The sequence below is a fragment of the Cyanistes caeruleus genome, chromosome 17 (assembly GCF_971803275.1).
Source record: "Cyanistes caeruleus chromosome 17, bCyaCae1.hap1.1, whole genome shotgun sequence".
In the NCBI taxonomy this organism is placed as follows: domain Eukaryota; kingdom Metazoa; phylum Chordata; class Aves; order Passeriformes; family Paridae; genus Cyanistes; species Cyanistes caeruleus.
The window spans coordinates 14,509,387-14,524,270 of record NC_141717.1 but is presented as its reverse complement, the minus strand read 5'-3'; the positions used below and the strand labels follow the sequence as shown (position 1 = coordinate 14,524,270).

The 14,884-nt window shown below is 52.5% G+C and overlaps 1 protein-coding gene across 1 annotated transcript; it reads right to left on the bottom strand.

Moving 5' to 3' along the window:
- Window positions 1-4,768: 4,768 nt before the first annotated feature.
- On the bottom strand, window positions 4,769-14,606 carry DRG2 (developmentally regulated GTP binding protein 2). Its single transcript, XM_086854805.1, has 13 exons — window positions 14,455-14,606; window positions 13,197-13,357; window positions 12,250-12,339; window positions 11,150-11,210; window positions 10,125-10,215; window positions 9,685-9,757; window positions 9,447-9,537; window positions 9,172-9,269; window positions 8,246-8,322; window positions 7,518-7,606; window positions 6,640-6,698; window positions 6,165-6,218; window positions 4,769-6,080 (listed from the first exon to the last, which is right to left on the bottom strand). The coding sequence occupies exons 1-13, from the start codon at window positions 14,516-14,518 to the stop codon at window positions 5,994-5,996; spliced, it is 1,095 nt and encodes a 364-aa protein (XP_086710931.1). The 5' UTR covers window positions 14,519-14,606; the 3' UTR covers window positions 4,769-5,993.
- Between the last annotated feature and the right edge of the window lie 278 nt (window positions 14,607-14,884).

Genomic DNA, 14,884 nt, shown 5'->3' with positions numbered 1-14,884 from the left:
CCCACCACTCATGCAGCAGCCTTTGCCACCACCCCACTGCCTTCCACGGTCCCTACCTCTGTCCCCCCGGGCAGGGCAGCAGCCCCTCAGTGCTCTCAGTGCCCTGGGTGCTGGCACAGCTCCCGTGCTGTTGCCATGGTTGTGCCTCCCTGCCCATGACAAGGGCTCTCAGAGGGGGTGAATAAAGGGAGAGAGAGGGGGCTTCATCCCACACAGATGCTGCCTTCCATACCAGACCTCAAAAACACTTCCCCATGTTCTTCATCCTGGCTACAGGGTTCACCTCTGCCTTTGGCGCAGCAGAGCTGGCCAAGAAGTTTCTGTGTCCAGGTGCAGTGGGGTGGAGGTAAATGCAGGGGGTCGGAGGAGCATCACACCTGGTGGCTGCTTCCAGGGTGTCTGGGCACGGCTGCATCCAGCAGCAGCGCTCAGGAGGGACCCTGGGTGCAAAACCTGGCAGTGAGGGGTCTCTGCGGTGGCAATGGGTATCAAGACTCTGGTAGAAGGTACCCAGAGCATCCTTTGGTCAGGTCTGTCCTGAATGTCTCCAGCCACGTGGGTGAGGCAGGGAAAGCCGCCTCACCCCCGGGCAGCCCCGGTCCCACCGCCGCAGGCTGCGGTGGATGCATCCTGTGGTCGGATGCAGGGAGGGGATGGAGGGTTCGGCCTCGGGGGTTCACCCGCCCCAGCCCGGCAGGACGCGCGGCTGCCCAGGACTGTACCTTCGGAGTGCCGGCATCGGCGGGCAGAGCTCCAGAGGCAGCAGCTCCACGTCTCCAGGCAGGTCTGCGGTCACCAGCCGGCCCCGGCTCCGCTTACAGCCTGTTTCCAGTTACAGCCGGAGCAGGGCTCCGTGCCACCACACCACACCACGCCGGCCCCGGCGCTGCCCTGCCCCGGGAGCTCCGCGCTCCGGCACCACGGAGCCAGCCCAGGCACCTCCTGGTTGTGGCAGCACCTCTCACCACGTCCCCTTCCCTGTCTTCAGTTCTGCATCATTGCAGAACTCATCCACATTCAAACACCTGTGAGCAGGTGAGGAAGCCCAGCCACAGATCCAGTCACTGCTCCAGGGATGCTCCAGGGATGCTGGGAGCATAGGGAGAAGCTGGACGCTTCCAGCAATGTGACAGCAGCACAGCCCTGCAAGCCCCCGAGGCACAGTGAGGTCTTTCCTTGCTTCCCCAAGCACCCATCACGCCCCCCACCTGGCTAATTTCCACCCCCTCCAGTTCCTGCCTTCAAAATGAGGATGGGGACCCAGCACATGAGCAATACATGGCAATCCCTGCCTGCCAGCTGCTGCCTGCTCCCCACGAGGGAGGTGTTATGGGAAGAGATAGGCCAGAGCAGATGCTGGAAGCACAGACCAGCTGGGCACGATGCTGGCGTGCACCCAGGAATATGCTGGCTGGCAGCCCTGGAGCCAGGTCACAGCACTGTGCCATCACCTCAGTCCCAAAGCCAAGCCCAGGAGCTTTCCTGGGGCAAAACAGCCCCGAGGTAAAAGGAATGTGGGGAAGGGGCGGTAGGAAACATGGGGCAGAGGGTTCCAGGGAAGGAGGGAGTGTTCCAGGGAGGCTGCTCTGCTCTGGAGGGCAGTGGGAATGTGGGAAGGTAGAAGATAAGGGAGGATAAAGACAGCAAGCACAGGCAGGGACAGGCAGAGGAGAGGGGACACCACACACCTTGACTGGGAGAACCTGAACAACAGTGTTTGCTTAAAAACCACCACTGCACACAAAGTCCCTTCCCAGCAGAGCCACTGCAGCACCTGCGAGCCCAAGGGAGGTGCCACCCAGCTGGGACACCCACAGCCACTCACCTGGGGTGGCCAGTGGCCCTGTGTGGGGCAGGCTCAGAGCTCTCAGAGCTCCAGCCCCGCTCCCCACGGGGACCATCCCTCTCCTGGCAGCTGCAGGACCATCACTGCTGCACCCAGGGACCCGATGCATATTTGATGACTGCTATTATTCTCATCTCCACTCATGAGCAGAAGGATGGGAGCTGATCTTCCCTCACTGAGCTGGGCAGCAGCAGGGAGGGAGTGGCTGGAGGGACTCCTCCCATGTCCCTGTCCCTTGCACCCCTGGTGGCACAGCTGGACTGTCCCACATCCCTCCCAGGATGTAGATAAGCCTCAGATGTGAACAGCTGGAAAATGGCCCTGACCCATTCTGGTTCCCCCAAACCAATGGAAGTTACGAAGAAATCACAGAACATGGGAGTGAGGAACAGATGCACCTCCTCACACCCCTCTCCAAAGGTGGCTGGGACCAAGCAGCTGCAGAGGTTCTGGCAGGGATCTAGACACCAATTATCCCAAAAATACCAGAGCATCCTCTCCTCCCTGGACAAGCAGGACACTCCACCTGCCTTCACAACACTCCATTCTCCCCATTCCAGCACTGGGCTCCTGCATCCCACCCATCTGGGGACCATTTCCCTGCAGTGATGGAACCTGCCAGGGGCAGAGAGAGCATCCTGCTGCAGCACCCAAGCCGGGAAAACCTCTGCTTCCTTCCCCTGCAGGCAGGCACGTCCCAGCCGTAATGCGGTGGGTATTTATTATGCTGATTCCTCAGAATGCGAGGGCTTAACTGCAAATTACAATCAATAGCCCCAGTCCCCTCGGGGCAGGTTCATCATTTAGCAGGCGCAACCAGAGGAATTCAAAACTATTTGCCAGCCATAAATCCTCCTCTCCGCAGCCTCCCCAGCCGGCTCCGTGCCACTCTCCATGGCTGGTTGGGGTGACCCTTGTCAGCATTTGAGACAATTAAGCTGTCACTGTGGATCGTGACTCTTATATACGGCCCTGAGCAGCACTTTGAGATGTCACCATGATGGGGTGAGGGGAGCTGGGTGAGGGGAGCTGGCTGAGGCGAGCCCGCCGCAGCAACCATCTCTCATTGAATTAAATGAATGTATTTGGAGGCAGAGTCACTCTTTATTACCTTGCAAACGATTCCTGACTAAATTAAATTATAAGAGGAGTGTTCAGCCAATCAAACCTGCTTGATTGCCTGGAACAGGCATTTTAAACAGAGCACGCCTCGAGCTGTCGTTGGTTGCAGCGCTGGATGGAGGGTGGCTGATGGGCTGTGGGGAAGCTGAACACCCTGCTCCACACCTGGAGTGCTGCACGGCTGTGCTCAGGCAGGGGAACGGCCCCAGGGATGGGCCAGGATGAGCACAGCCCCCTGGGAACAGCATGAATGAGCCTGGAGGCAGCTGGAAGAGCAAGAGAATGGCTGAGGGCAGTTTTCTTTAAGCTTTCCTCTTACAGCAGAGAAATGCAGGGTGTTGCTCTTTTGGGGGCAAATCCACAGCTCCTGCCTGCACCCACCCTCCTGCAGAGCCTTTCTGCCAACACACAACGAGAGTCTGATCACATTTCCCTCCACCAGCTCCCCAGTGAGGGGCTCTAGTCAATGCATAAAATCCCAGAATGGTTTGGGGTGGAAGGGAGCTCAAAGCTCATTTATTTCCACCCCTGCCATGGGCAGGGACACCTTCCACTATCCCAGGCTGCTCCAAGCCCTGGCCTGGGACATTTCCAGGGATGGGGCAGCCTGTGCTAGGGCCTCACCACCCTCACAGGGAAGAATTTCCTTCTAACACCTCACCTGTATCTCCCCTTTCAGGTTAAAACCACTCCCACTTCTGCCAGTGCATGCCCTTGTGGGAAGTCCCTCCCCACCTTTTTTATAAGCCCCTTTAAACACTGAAATGCTGCAAACTCCATAAACCTCAGGAGGCTGCAGTACAGATTTCCCCATTGCCCTTCAGATCTTGTCTTTTCAGGACTTGGAGATCTCTTGGAGGCAAACTCACAGCACAAACTGCAACGTTTGCTGCTTTTAACCTAAGTGCAAAACAATTAGGGAAGCTCCTGGAAGAAGGAATACTGCAATTAAATTGTGCATTTTCAAATGCAGCTATATACTTGCTGCCAAAAAAGCTACTCTCCCTGAAAAGAGAAGTTGGCTTCTTCTAGCTTAACTATTTTTACCTCATCCCCATTCCAATTTTAATCATGTGTCTGTTCATTTTAAACAGGATAAAATGCCCATTTTCCTAAATGAAGCTAATTAGGCAGAGGGGGTTTTAACAGTGATATGCCAAAATCAATTTGAAGCCCACACTGAGGTAGCACCAGCTATTCAAGGACAGGATTTAGCAGGTAACACTGTGCATTTCAGCCTCACACCAAGCACCTGCACTACCTGGGCTGAGGATGAAGCCCTGTCAGCAGTTCTGGTTACCCAGCTCTGTGCCAAGACTTGGCAGGCTGCAGGATTTGGATGGAAAAATCAGAAACCCAGGGACAAAACAAAACCAAAATTAGTCTTTGTGAGGGCAACTCTGCCTGTGTGACCTTCATGGGAAATGGGAAGGGTGAGTTAATGTGCTGGAACAGCATCCCACCCAGCTCACACCGGGAAGGGCCAGCTTTCCACTGCCAGACAGGGATAATGTGGATAATTTTGGAGCTTGTTCTCCACTCACTGCCTCCGTGGTCAGGATTTCCTCTGCACTCCAGCTGTGAACAAAGCCAGGAACAGGGAAGGGAACTTACAGAGTTCAAAGTCACCTTCTTAGCTTGGGCACTGTGTATAGTATCTATTTATCTCCCATCACCAGTCTCTTGCAGCCACTTCATCTTCTACTGCTCCCTAAATCTCCTGTGACAGCATCCAGGATTCCTCAGGAGGCCAAAGGCAAAAAAGAGAGTTAGGAAACACACCAAGCCATCTACCCACCATTCACATGAAATAACAACTTTTTATTTTCTCAAATAAAATAATCCTTCCATTTCTGCTCGATCAGGTTGTGAGGGGTGGGGAGGAGCAGGGAGGAGGGGAGGAACCCTGCTCAGACAGGTGTCACACCCATCCTCACAGTTCTGCATCCACGTCAGACCGAACCCTTTTCCAATGAAAGAAAATAAAAGCTATTGGCAGCTCTTGATCCCAGAAGGCAAGAGCTGTCCTCTGTCAGGCACTCTGAATTGTTTAGCAACAGTATTCAATGGAAAAGCATGATTAAAAAAATCCCAGATTTCTGATGAACAATATCCAGACAAGCAATGTTTAACAGGGCTGGGGTTAAACTCCTGGCACGGGGTGGTACCTTGAGCTCCTAAGAGCCATGACTGGAATTTAGGGGCATGGTGGATGAGATCTCCACCTTGGGGATTAAAGGGCAGGAAAACTCCTGCCCAACAAAGGAGGAAGCTCCCAAGGCAGCTCCTCGATGAGTGAGATGCCAGAAGTGAACGCTCACCCCAGACTACAGTCCTTGCATCATACCCCACTGCAGTCTGGCCAGGCTAATTAACTGTTACCAGTTTAATTTCTCATCTCATCTCAGTACCAGTTGGACCAGGATGTCCTACAAACCCCACTGCAAGGCCATGGAGAGGCACAGAGTGCCAGATTTTAATGTTAATCGAGGTGGGACCATTAAAAATTGGGGTTGTCTCAGCTGCAGAGATGTGTCCAGCGAGCAGGGGAGGGAGAGCTCTGATTCTGTTTCAGATCAATGCTTAAATTAAGGGAATGGATAAGCAGCAAAGCATCACCAATGTTCTCTCAGCCCAAAGCACAGGGCCAAATTTTTTTCACACAAACACTTCCCACTGGGAATGCACATGGATTCATGTGCAAACCCCACAAGGGGCAGGACACTGCTGGTTATGGAACTGTGTCCTAGAAGAACTAGCTCCTTTTAAATTTATACAAAACATCACTTGGCCTGAAACGCTGCAAGATGGAAACCAATCTTCCCCATCCCCACCTGCAAGCACAGTAGCCTCATTTTCTGCCTTTCTCCAAGAGAAGGAGCTTCACAGAAGCTTTCTTGGCTCTGGAACACATCTCCCTTTTTGTTTTCCTTTTTTTTTTTTTTTTTTTTTTGTGTATGTGTGTTTTGTTTTTACGTGGTCAGTTCCAATTGCAGTGATTAAAGACGAGGCCAGGCACCAGCAGTTACTTCTTTACGATCTGAATGACATCTTCATGCTCCATCATATGGGTTAAGCCCACTCTTTGAGGGCTGTACTTTGTGCTTGTCCCCTTTGAAGCAAAAAACAGGGAGAAGGGTGAGATGACCAGAGACACCTGAGGACAGGGATATTCCAGTTGTTGTCTAACACTTACCCACACCAAGGCATATTTGAACTGGCTGGCTAATGATCTGTGAATCCGATGGCACTGCAAGACAGACAGGCAGAAGTTGAAGTACTTACATGACACCACTTTGCAAACAACTTTTTCAATACCCAGGAATTAAAAGAAACTCAAGTCTATGCCAGAATTTACAATAAAGACTTTAGGAGCCAGTTAATGGTATATAAAACCATACAGAACAGATACAGGAATCACCAGCCCACATAAAGCCCCATTCCATTGCTTCCACGTGCTTTTTCACTGGGCTGCTTTAAATAATTACTGTTTAAACCTTTTATAGCAGCTGTGAAAGAAACATGAGGCAGATAAAATCAGTAAAGGCAACAAAAGGAGAAGCCCAATCAAACACTGACATGTCCTGAGCTTTATGAAGCACAAATCACAGCAGGTCCAGGAGGAACTGCCTTCTGCACACAGGGTAATGTAAAAGATGCAGGAAAATTACCACATGTTCCACAGAGGCCCCTTTCCGTAGAATAATGGCATCTGTAAAGTCTGGTCTCTCTGTGGAGAAGCAGAAGTGGGGGGAAAAAAGCATTGGATTTCTATCAAGTGTGTTCTAAAATGCTGACACCATCTCACATCACCTTGTGCTTACTACTCCCAAATTCCTCCTTCCTGCTCCCAGACAGAACAGGGATCCAGTACCTAAAAGCATCAAATCAGCTCTCCACTACCCACAAGTGCAATTACCCACTCCACACAGTCAGCAGCTTCCTCACAACCCACCTGATCTAACCCCATCCCAAAACCTTAAGAGAAACAAAACCACCCAAGTCAAAACACACCTGCTCAAGGAAAACCAAAATCCCCAAGATTTCAGAGCTTAACAAGCTCAGAAAATTCCTTCATCTCCTCACATCCACCCAAGTTCAGCTGTTCACAACCAAACAGAGCAAGTTACAGATGTGCCTTCATCTTTGGGAGAAGCTGCAAGTGGGCTATAAAGCAAAAGGAGAATCAAGGGCACGGGAATCACCAAATTTCTTGCAGCAGGAACAGGAAACTTCTTCTGGGTTGTGATGGGCTGAACAGCTCATCACAGTGTGCAAAACAAGGGAAAAAGCTGTGAACTTGGACACTTTATTCCCTTATATCACGCAAAGATTTATGAAAATTCAGCTCTTGTAAAATACAACAGGAAGGCCACGGTGGGATCCACACATGGCAGGGTCAGACAGAGAAGGAAGCATTTCCCAAGAGCTGAAAGATGATTAGGGAGTGTACAATTCCAGCATTGCCAAGGCACCAGCCCTGCTGGCAGCCTGTCCATGAGCAGCAGCAGCATTTGTGCCTTTCAGACCTTCTGTTCAGCTCACTTACGTCCTCGCTTCTTGGTGTAGATGCAGGTGAGTGCCAGGTATTCCCAGAGCTTTTCCAGCAAATAGTCCAGGTTCAGCTTCATGCCACAGCTGCAAAACACCAAGATCATCTGTTTACTGCTGCTGTGATTTAGGGATCCAGAAGAACAAGGTGAAATGTCTTTAATAAAGTGCTGGAGAATGAGGGGAAAGGCTTTAATGAAGGAAGGAGAAGAAAACCACAAGGTAAAATGATGTTGAACTGAAGGAAGGCAGGGTTAGATTTGGTATTAGGAAGGAATTCCTTACTAAAGGGGTGGAGAAGCACTGAAACAGATTGTACAGAGTCTCTGGCTGCTCCATCCCTGGAACTGTTCAAGGCTAGGCTGGCTGGGGCCTGGAGAAAACTGATCTATTGGAAGGTGTCCCTGCCCACAGCAGGGGGTGGGATGAGATGAGCTTTAGGGTCCCTTCCATCCAAACCATTCCATGATTCCAGAAGGGTGAACAACTTTGAAGCAGCAAAGCCCCAACAGATATATCAGCACTTCCAAGAAAACAAGCCAGATTGACTCTGTCCTGCAGACAGCATGAAGAAGTCAAGCTGCCTGCCTCTCCAGGGGAAGGAAATCTGGGAAAAGCTGCACAGCAGCTCTGCTTCTCACCCCAGCAGCCCTGGGAGAAGTCCCTTCCTGGGAGTGTGGAAAGGGGTGTGAAATGACCCCCCACACCAGGCAGACCAGCTCCTACCTGATGACAACACTGTGGGGCCTCCGAGCAAGACGATCCACCTCCTCCATGGATATCTGGTCAATCTTGTTATAAACCTAAACCAAAGGGAAAACAACACAGCCCTTAGAAAGGCAATTCAGCAACATGTACAAATACCAAGGTAGCTCCAGCACCTGAAACAGAAACACAGCTCCTGTCAGAGGATAAGCCAAGACTCTCAGTAAAACAAACTATTAAAATTCAGAAGCCTGAATATCAATTTTGGCCTTTTAAATTCTCCCTTTGGAACACGTTCTCTGGTGTCTTTGATTTCATACAGACCCAGTGGCTACAAACAGAGCCCTAAAGGGACATGTGGCACACGAGGGACCAGACGGAGCTGGCAGCAGGGGAGTTGGAGGCTCCGCACGTGGGAGCAAAGCCCCGGCACCACGATTGGAAGCTCTGCTGCTCCAGGGCAGCACCAGCCACAAGAGGGCCCAGGGAACACACACAGCACGGCTGCACATCCAAAGCCTATAAAAAACTCCCTGTTGAGCTGTTTTCCACCTCTTAAACCCCAAATCCTTACTGTTTTAGGAATGAGGAACAAGGGCATGGAGAAATAGGACAAGGGGGAATGGTTTTAAATTGAGAGGGCAGGGCTAGTTGGGATATTGGGAAAAAATTCTTCCCTATGAGGGTGAGGAGGCCCTGGCACAGGGTGCCCAGAGAAGCTGTGGCTGCCCCTGGATCCCTGGAAGTGTCCAAGGCCAGGCTGGACAGGGCTTGGAGCAACCTGGGGTAGTGGAAGGTGTCCCTGCCATGGCAGCGGTGCAATGAGATGAGCTTTAAGGTCCCTTCCCACCCAAACCATTCCACAATTCTGTGAAGTTCCAACATTTCCTTTGTCCCAGAAAAGAGATGCTGGATGAGACAAAAGCCAGGCTGCCCAGGATACTCACATAGAGGCACGGCATGTAGACCCTGTTTCCTACAATCACATCAATGAACTCATCAGGGGAACAATCCTCTCTGAACAGGACCTCAGCGTTGAAGATTTCTGAGGGGGACGCTGTCAAGGCCCAAATCCCAACACACCACACGGGCTGAGCTCCCTGGTGACAGCCAGGTGCCAACGAGCCAGCACCAAAGTGACACCAAGGCTGTCCCAAAGAAGGAAGCACTGGAACCGTGAGCTGCTGATGGTTTAAGGGTCTCCCATTTTAGGAAAGGATACTGTATTCGTGGAGGATGAGCTGAACCAGCTTCTCAGAGCACTGAGTCAATGTGACAGTGGAGTTGAAGGAAATGCCTCCACCCTTCTTGGGCTGCAAGAGGCAAAAAAGCAATTTAAGAACATTCTGCAAAACCCACAGCCCCCTCAGCCTGCCCAACACGAGAGGCAGCACAGAGTGAGCTCAGCATTGAGCTAGCAGGCAGACAAGCTGTGCCTGCAGGAGCTCAGGAAGCCTCACCTTGAAGTAGATATTTGGTTTGCTTTTGTTCAGCCGGATACCTACAGATTCCAGTTCTTTCTCCAGCAAGGCCCTGCAGGGACACAGCACCTGTGAGGCTGAGCGTGGCCAGGTGACACCCAGACCTTTCCCTTTTTGAGTCTTGTGTTGGCACAGCCCTGCCACGAGCTTTCACTACACTCTAAAATGCCCCTAAATGCAGGTCAGAGCCTGTGGTGGAAATCCAGGCTGCCAGCCATGCCGTAGGAATGACCCTTCAGCTGAGCACCCTCTCCAGTCACCAGGATGCTTCTCACGGAATACAACTCCCATCTCACACTCAATAATTTAATTCCTCATTCCCCAGGTGCTCTCCACAACTCCTCAGGGAGCTGGCACATTTTCTGGGTACGTGGGAAGCCCAGAGCCTGGCCCACCCCTCGTGCCCAGCACACACTCACCTCTGCACCTCGCCCTTGGTGGCATCCAGCATCATGATAACGACATCTGCTGTCCTGGCCACAGCGATCACCTGCCGGCCTCTGCCCTTCCCTGGGGAGACAGGAGGTGGAGGCACATCAGCAAGAGGAAACAGCTAAGTTCTGTAACAGAAGCTCCTGCCCCGTGCAGCAGCTTGAAAGCAAGAAAAAAGATCCTGCAGTGCTCTTCTGGCTGCAGTCAGCTGCTGGGAACCCTGGCAGCTCAGCAGAGAGGAGATCAGTGCCAGAAGGTACCTTAGGAAGCACAGGCACTGTTCTGGTGACCCAAGGGAATGGCTGCAGCTGTGTCAGGGAGGGTTAGGCTGGATATTAGGAGAAGGTTCTTCCCCCAGAGGGTGGTCAGACACTGCCCAGGCTTCCCAGGGAAAGGGTACAGTCCTGAGGCTGCCAGAGCTCCAGGAGTGTTTGGACAACACCAGGCACAGGGTGGGATTGTTGGGGTGTCCTGTGCAGGGCCAGGAGTTGGACTGGATAATCCCTGTGTGTCCCTTCCCAAATGTTCCATGACTCCCTGATTTCCTAAGCTATTTTCAGACACAACCAGCCAATGAGGACAATGACAACACAGAGAGACAAAGCCAACGTCTCTTCCCAGAACTTGGAGTCATGGGAGGACTGGCAGGAACTCAGGGAATTACTCAAACAAGGTTAGTGTTTAGCTGTAATTCCCCCTCCGCCCCTCCAGCATCTTTCTATAGATTTCCTCAGCACCAGAAAACAGATGAGCCACTCAACGCTCAGGCAAGGAGGTGAGAAGTGACTGGCTTGCTTTGGCTCCCACCTCCAGAAAACCATCTTTGTGCTACATATAGACCCTTCCGTGGGCTCAGCGATAGGAATCGTGCCTCACATGGATCAAGGACTCCAAAATTTGGGAAGACAATGTAGGAACTCTTAGCCCAGGAAACCTGTGTATGTATCTGAGATTCCCAGGGACACTACTGAGGGCAAATCCCTCCTGTACATGAACACAGACATGAGCCAACCTTGAGCTGCTCCTTCGATGATTCCAGGCAGATCCAGCAGCTGAATATTGGCTCCTTTGTACTGAAAAGGAAATGGAAGGATTGAAAGTTGAACGCTTTTTGCAGGGCACCTGAGCTGCCCCCAAAGCCACAAACACGTGTGGGGGTCCACATCCTGTGGAGAGTGGAACTGGATGGAACTGGTAGGCCAGGGGAACTCTGCACAAAGCTCATGGCTCTGTCCTGAGGCAGACTCCAGAGCTATGGGCTGTGTTCAGCAGCAAACACAGCTGTGCATTAGATCCTGACCTCCTAAAGCATCCTGTGACTGCAGCTGGACAAAGCACCAGGAAAACAGCACAACAATCACGTATTCCCAAGTTTGGGGAATGGAAAAGAAAAACAACCCCTCTTTTCTTGGTCCAATGAGAAAACTCAGTAATGAACAAGTGCCATATCTCTTACTGTGACAGACCAAACCATTCAGGTGTGCTGCAGGTCTTACAGTACCAGGAAAAAAAAACCAGGAGACTCTCATTCCTAGGATTTGCAGGGCATTGGCTCTAGCTGTTGTTGCAGCTCACAGCTCTGCTTGAATGTGTTACATTAAACTCCTTTTCCCATCAATACAGCTGCTTTCATTATTTAACTCCCCTTTCCATCCTGACCCAGATTTCCTCATTCCTCTTGGACACTTTTCAGTTTGATGCCCTTTATCATTTGCTTTACTGATGGATGCTGAAGTCACCACTAATAAAACCCCTCAAGGACAGGAGTAGCTGCATTTTGTTTTGGAAGTGATCACAGCACAGATTGCCTCTGTAAAACTTCATTAAAAACAAATCTGTCAAGGTTTGCAGCCAGCTGGTCACTGGCACTGACAATGGTTATACAAAATTCAGTTGAGAATTGTTGTAGTGTTCTGGTCAGTCCAAGAGCAGCACAAAAATCCTGATCAAGAAGCCAATCCCGAAGAGTTCAGAGAAGTGCTACACCAGCTCTCAAAAGTTTAAAGCAAAATTCAGCTTTGGAGACCTTTGGATGTCTCTGCTCCTTAGTGGCAGCACAAGTGTGGCTGGTGCAAACACAAATTTACACAGCTGGAGGAGAATCCTACTTACTTCTATGACTCCTGGGATGCAGGTCAGCGTGGTGAACTCGTAGGACGCAGCTTCGCTGGCAGTCGAGGTCATTAAACTCAGAAACGTGGACTGAAACACAAGAGATCAGCATCACCAGGCAGGAAAAGGTTCAGCAAAACAAGCAACACCAAAGCACTCCTCAGGCTGTGGAAGTTGTGCTGTGGCTGTTCTAGGCACAGGGGCTGAGGTGGTGACATTGTCATGGAACTGAAGTAAATCCTGTGTGCCCCTCCTTTCCCCAGCAGTGCTGGGCCTGGGCAAGAACAAACTCCAGGCAACAACAAGTTTCACAGGGCAGAGCACACAAAATGAAGGAGTGTTTCCTGATCTCCAACTTTCAGCTAGATCACAGAATCATGGAATGGTTTGGGTTGGAAATGACCTCAAAGCCCATCTCATTCCACCCCTGCCATGGGCAGGGACACCTTCCACTATCCCAGGTTGCTCCAATCCCTGGCCTGGGACATCTCCAGGGATGGAGCAGCCACAGCTTCTCTGGACACCTGTGCCAGGGCCTCCCCACCCTCATGGGGAAGAATTCCTTCCATACATCTCACCTAAATTCCCCCTCTCTCAGTGCGAGCCCATTCCCCCTTTTCCTGCCACTACAGTTCCTGGAAAAGAATCCCCTTCCAGGTGCTGTGAGGTCTCCACACAACCTTCTCTTCTCCAGCCCCAACTCTCTCAGCCTGTCTGCAGAGGGGAGGTGCTCCAGTCCTCTCTCCAACCTTGTGGCCTCTTGCTCCAACACTTCCATGTGCTTCTCACGCTGGAGACACCAGAACTGTGCACAGGACTCCAGCTGGGATCCCACGAGATGAGCTTTAAGGTGCCTCCCAACCCAAACCATTCCACAATCCCAAACCTGCTCTGCAGCCACTGCAAACCACAGCCTGGAGACACAGGGACCACAGACACTCACTGACCTTCCCCACAGAAGGAAAACCGATCAGTGCCACTCGGGCATCTCCTGATTTCATCACATCGAAGCCCTCGCCCTTTGCAGCCGGGGATTTGGAGGGTTCCAGCAGCTGAGCTCTGTATTTTGCAAGCTTTGCCTTCAGCAGGCCCAGGTGATACTCAGTGGCTGCAATGACACAAACCCAACAGCTGGTTGGCAGAAAGTTGCTGGTGATTCACTTCTGGGAATGAGAACTTTCCTAAAAGGAAACACTTATGGATCTTGGTCAACATCTTCACCACTGCCAGGCACAGAGCTGCCCCCAGCTGTTCCATCAGCTTTTGAAACCCTGGGCACTGAGAGCAAATCTTCCAGGGATCTGCACAAAGTCAGAGTGGAGGGAAACAGCCAAAAAATTCCCGAGTTAAAGGAGCAAGGCAGAGGGAGAGCAGGTGCAGGAATGAAGGGCTGAAGGGAGCCAGTTCAGGAGAGAGGGATCACAGGGGGAGCAGCCCCTCTTGGAAACAGCCCCTCCTTACACCTGGTCACATTCAGCACTCGAAAATCAGCAGATTATTTTCCTCTCCTCTTGTCAGCTTTTAAAGACACATTTAACTCAGAGCTCACACGTGTGAAACTACTTTACTGCCTTATTCTTAGCAAAACATTTGAATTTACATCTAAACCAGAAAAAAAAGAAGGTAGTTGTCTCATTTTGTAACAGGTAAGGGCACGAAGCTAGCAGCTTACAGGTTTATTTATATTATTAACCACAGCCTCCAGCTCTGGCAGAGCCCCCAGACCCCTCAAACACCAGGAGCCTCCTGTGCCAGCAGCATGGAAATGTCCCCCAGCTCTGGGGGGCTGCAGCTACAGCACAGGGCAGGAAGGAGAGCAGCCCCCACCCCAGCCCCAGGGCTCACCCAGCTCCCAGCACCCCGATCCAGCCCTGAGTGTCCCCAAAGACCCCCCCAACTTCACAAACCACCCCCATCCTGCCTCCCCCATTGCCCTGAGCAGCACCTCTTTCCACAGACCCGCTCCCAGACCCCACAACCCCGAGCCCCCCACAGCCCCCGGACTCTCTCCCAGCCCACCTGACCCCCAGACTCGCCACAGTCCCCAGTCCCCTCTTCCCTCGGAGCCCTCACAGCTCCCCCATAACTCACAGACCACCTGTGTCCCCTCACACCCCCAGAATCCCCAGCCCATCTGCCCGCCCTCCTCCGGACTCTGTCCGCCCGCTGTCCCCGGGTCCCTCAGCCCCCGGCCGCCCTCCGCACCTTTGTTTTTCTGCGTGCGGGCGATCTCCTTCTCGATCTCCGAGATCTTCTCCAGGATGCCCATGGCGGGCCCCGCTCCGCGCCCGCCGGAAGCGCCGCCGGCCCGGCCGTCCGTCCCCGTCACACGTCCGGGCCGCGCCGCGCTGCGAGCTCCGGCCGCGCCCCGAGCCCCGCGCCCTGGGTTCCGCCCGCCGCCACCGCGGGGCCACCGGGAGGGTCCCCAGGGAGGTGACCCCGGGTGGGGGCGAGAGCTGAGGGGACAGGAGGTTACGGAGGGACAGGCTCAAAGGGAAAGGTGTCAGAACGCAGGGGAGGCGTTAAGGGGAGCCCCCCACCGGGACTGCCTCCTCCTGCTCCTCTAATTAAGGCTGGATCCTGAAAGGACCGCGGAGCCGGCGGGGGGATCGGGCTCTTCTCCCAGGAAACCAGC

Bases quoted from the DNA above. Each gene is read 5' to 3' on its own strand.
- DRG2 (XM_086854805.1), bottom strand. From the start codon at position 14,518: ATGGGCATCCTGGAGAAGATCTCGGAGATCGAGAAGGAGATCGCCCGC. The intron at 9,538-9,684 runs GTGAGGCTTCCT...TGCCTCTTGCAG, and splicing joins AACCAAATATCTACTTCAAG to CCCAAGAAGGGTGGAGGCAT. The intron at 8,323-9,171 runs GTGAGTATCCTG...CCTTTGGTTTAG, and splicing joins TCTACATGCCGTGCCTCTAT to GTTTATAACAAGATTGACCA.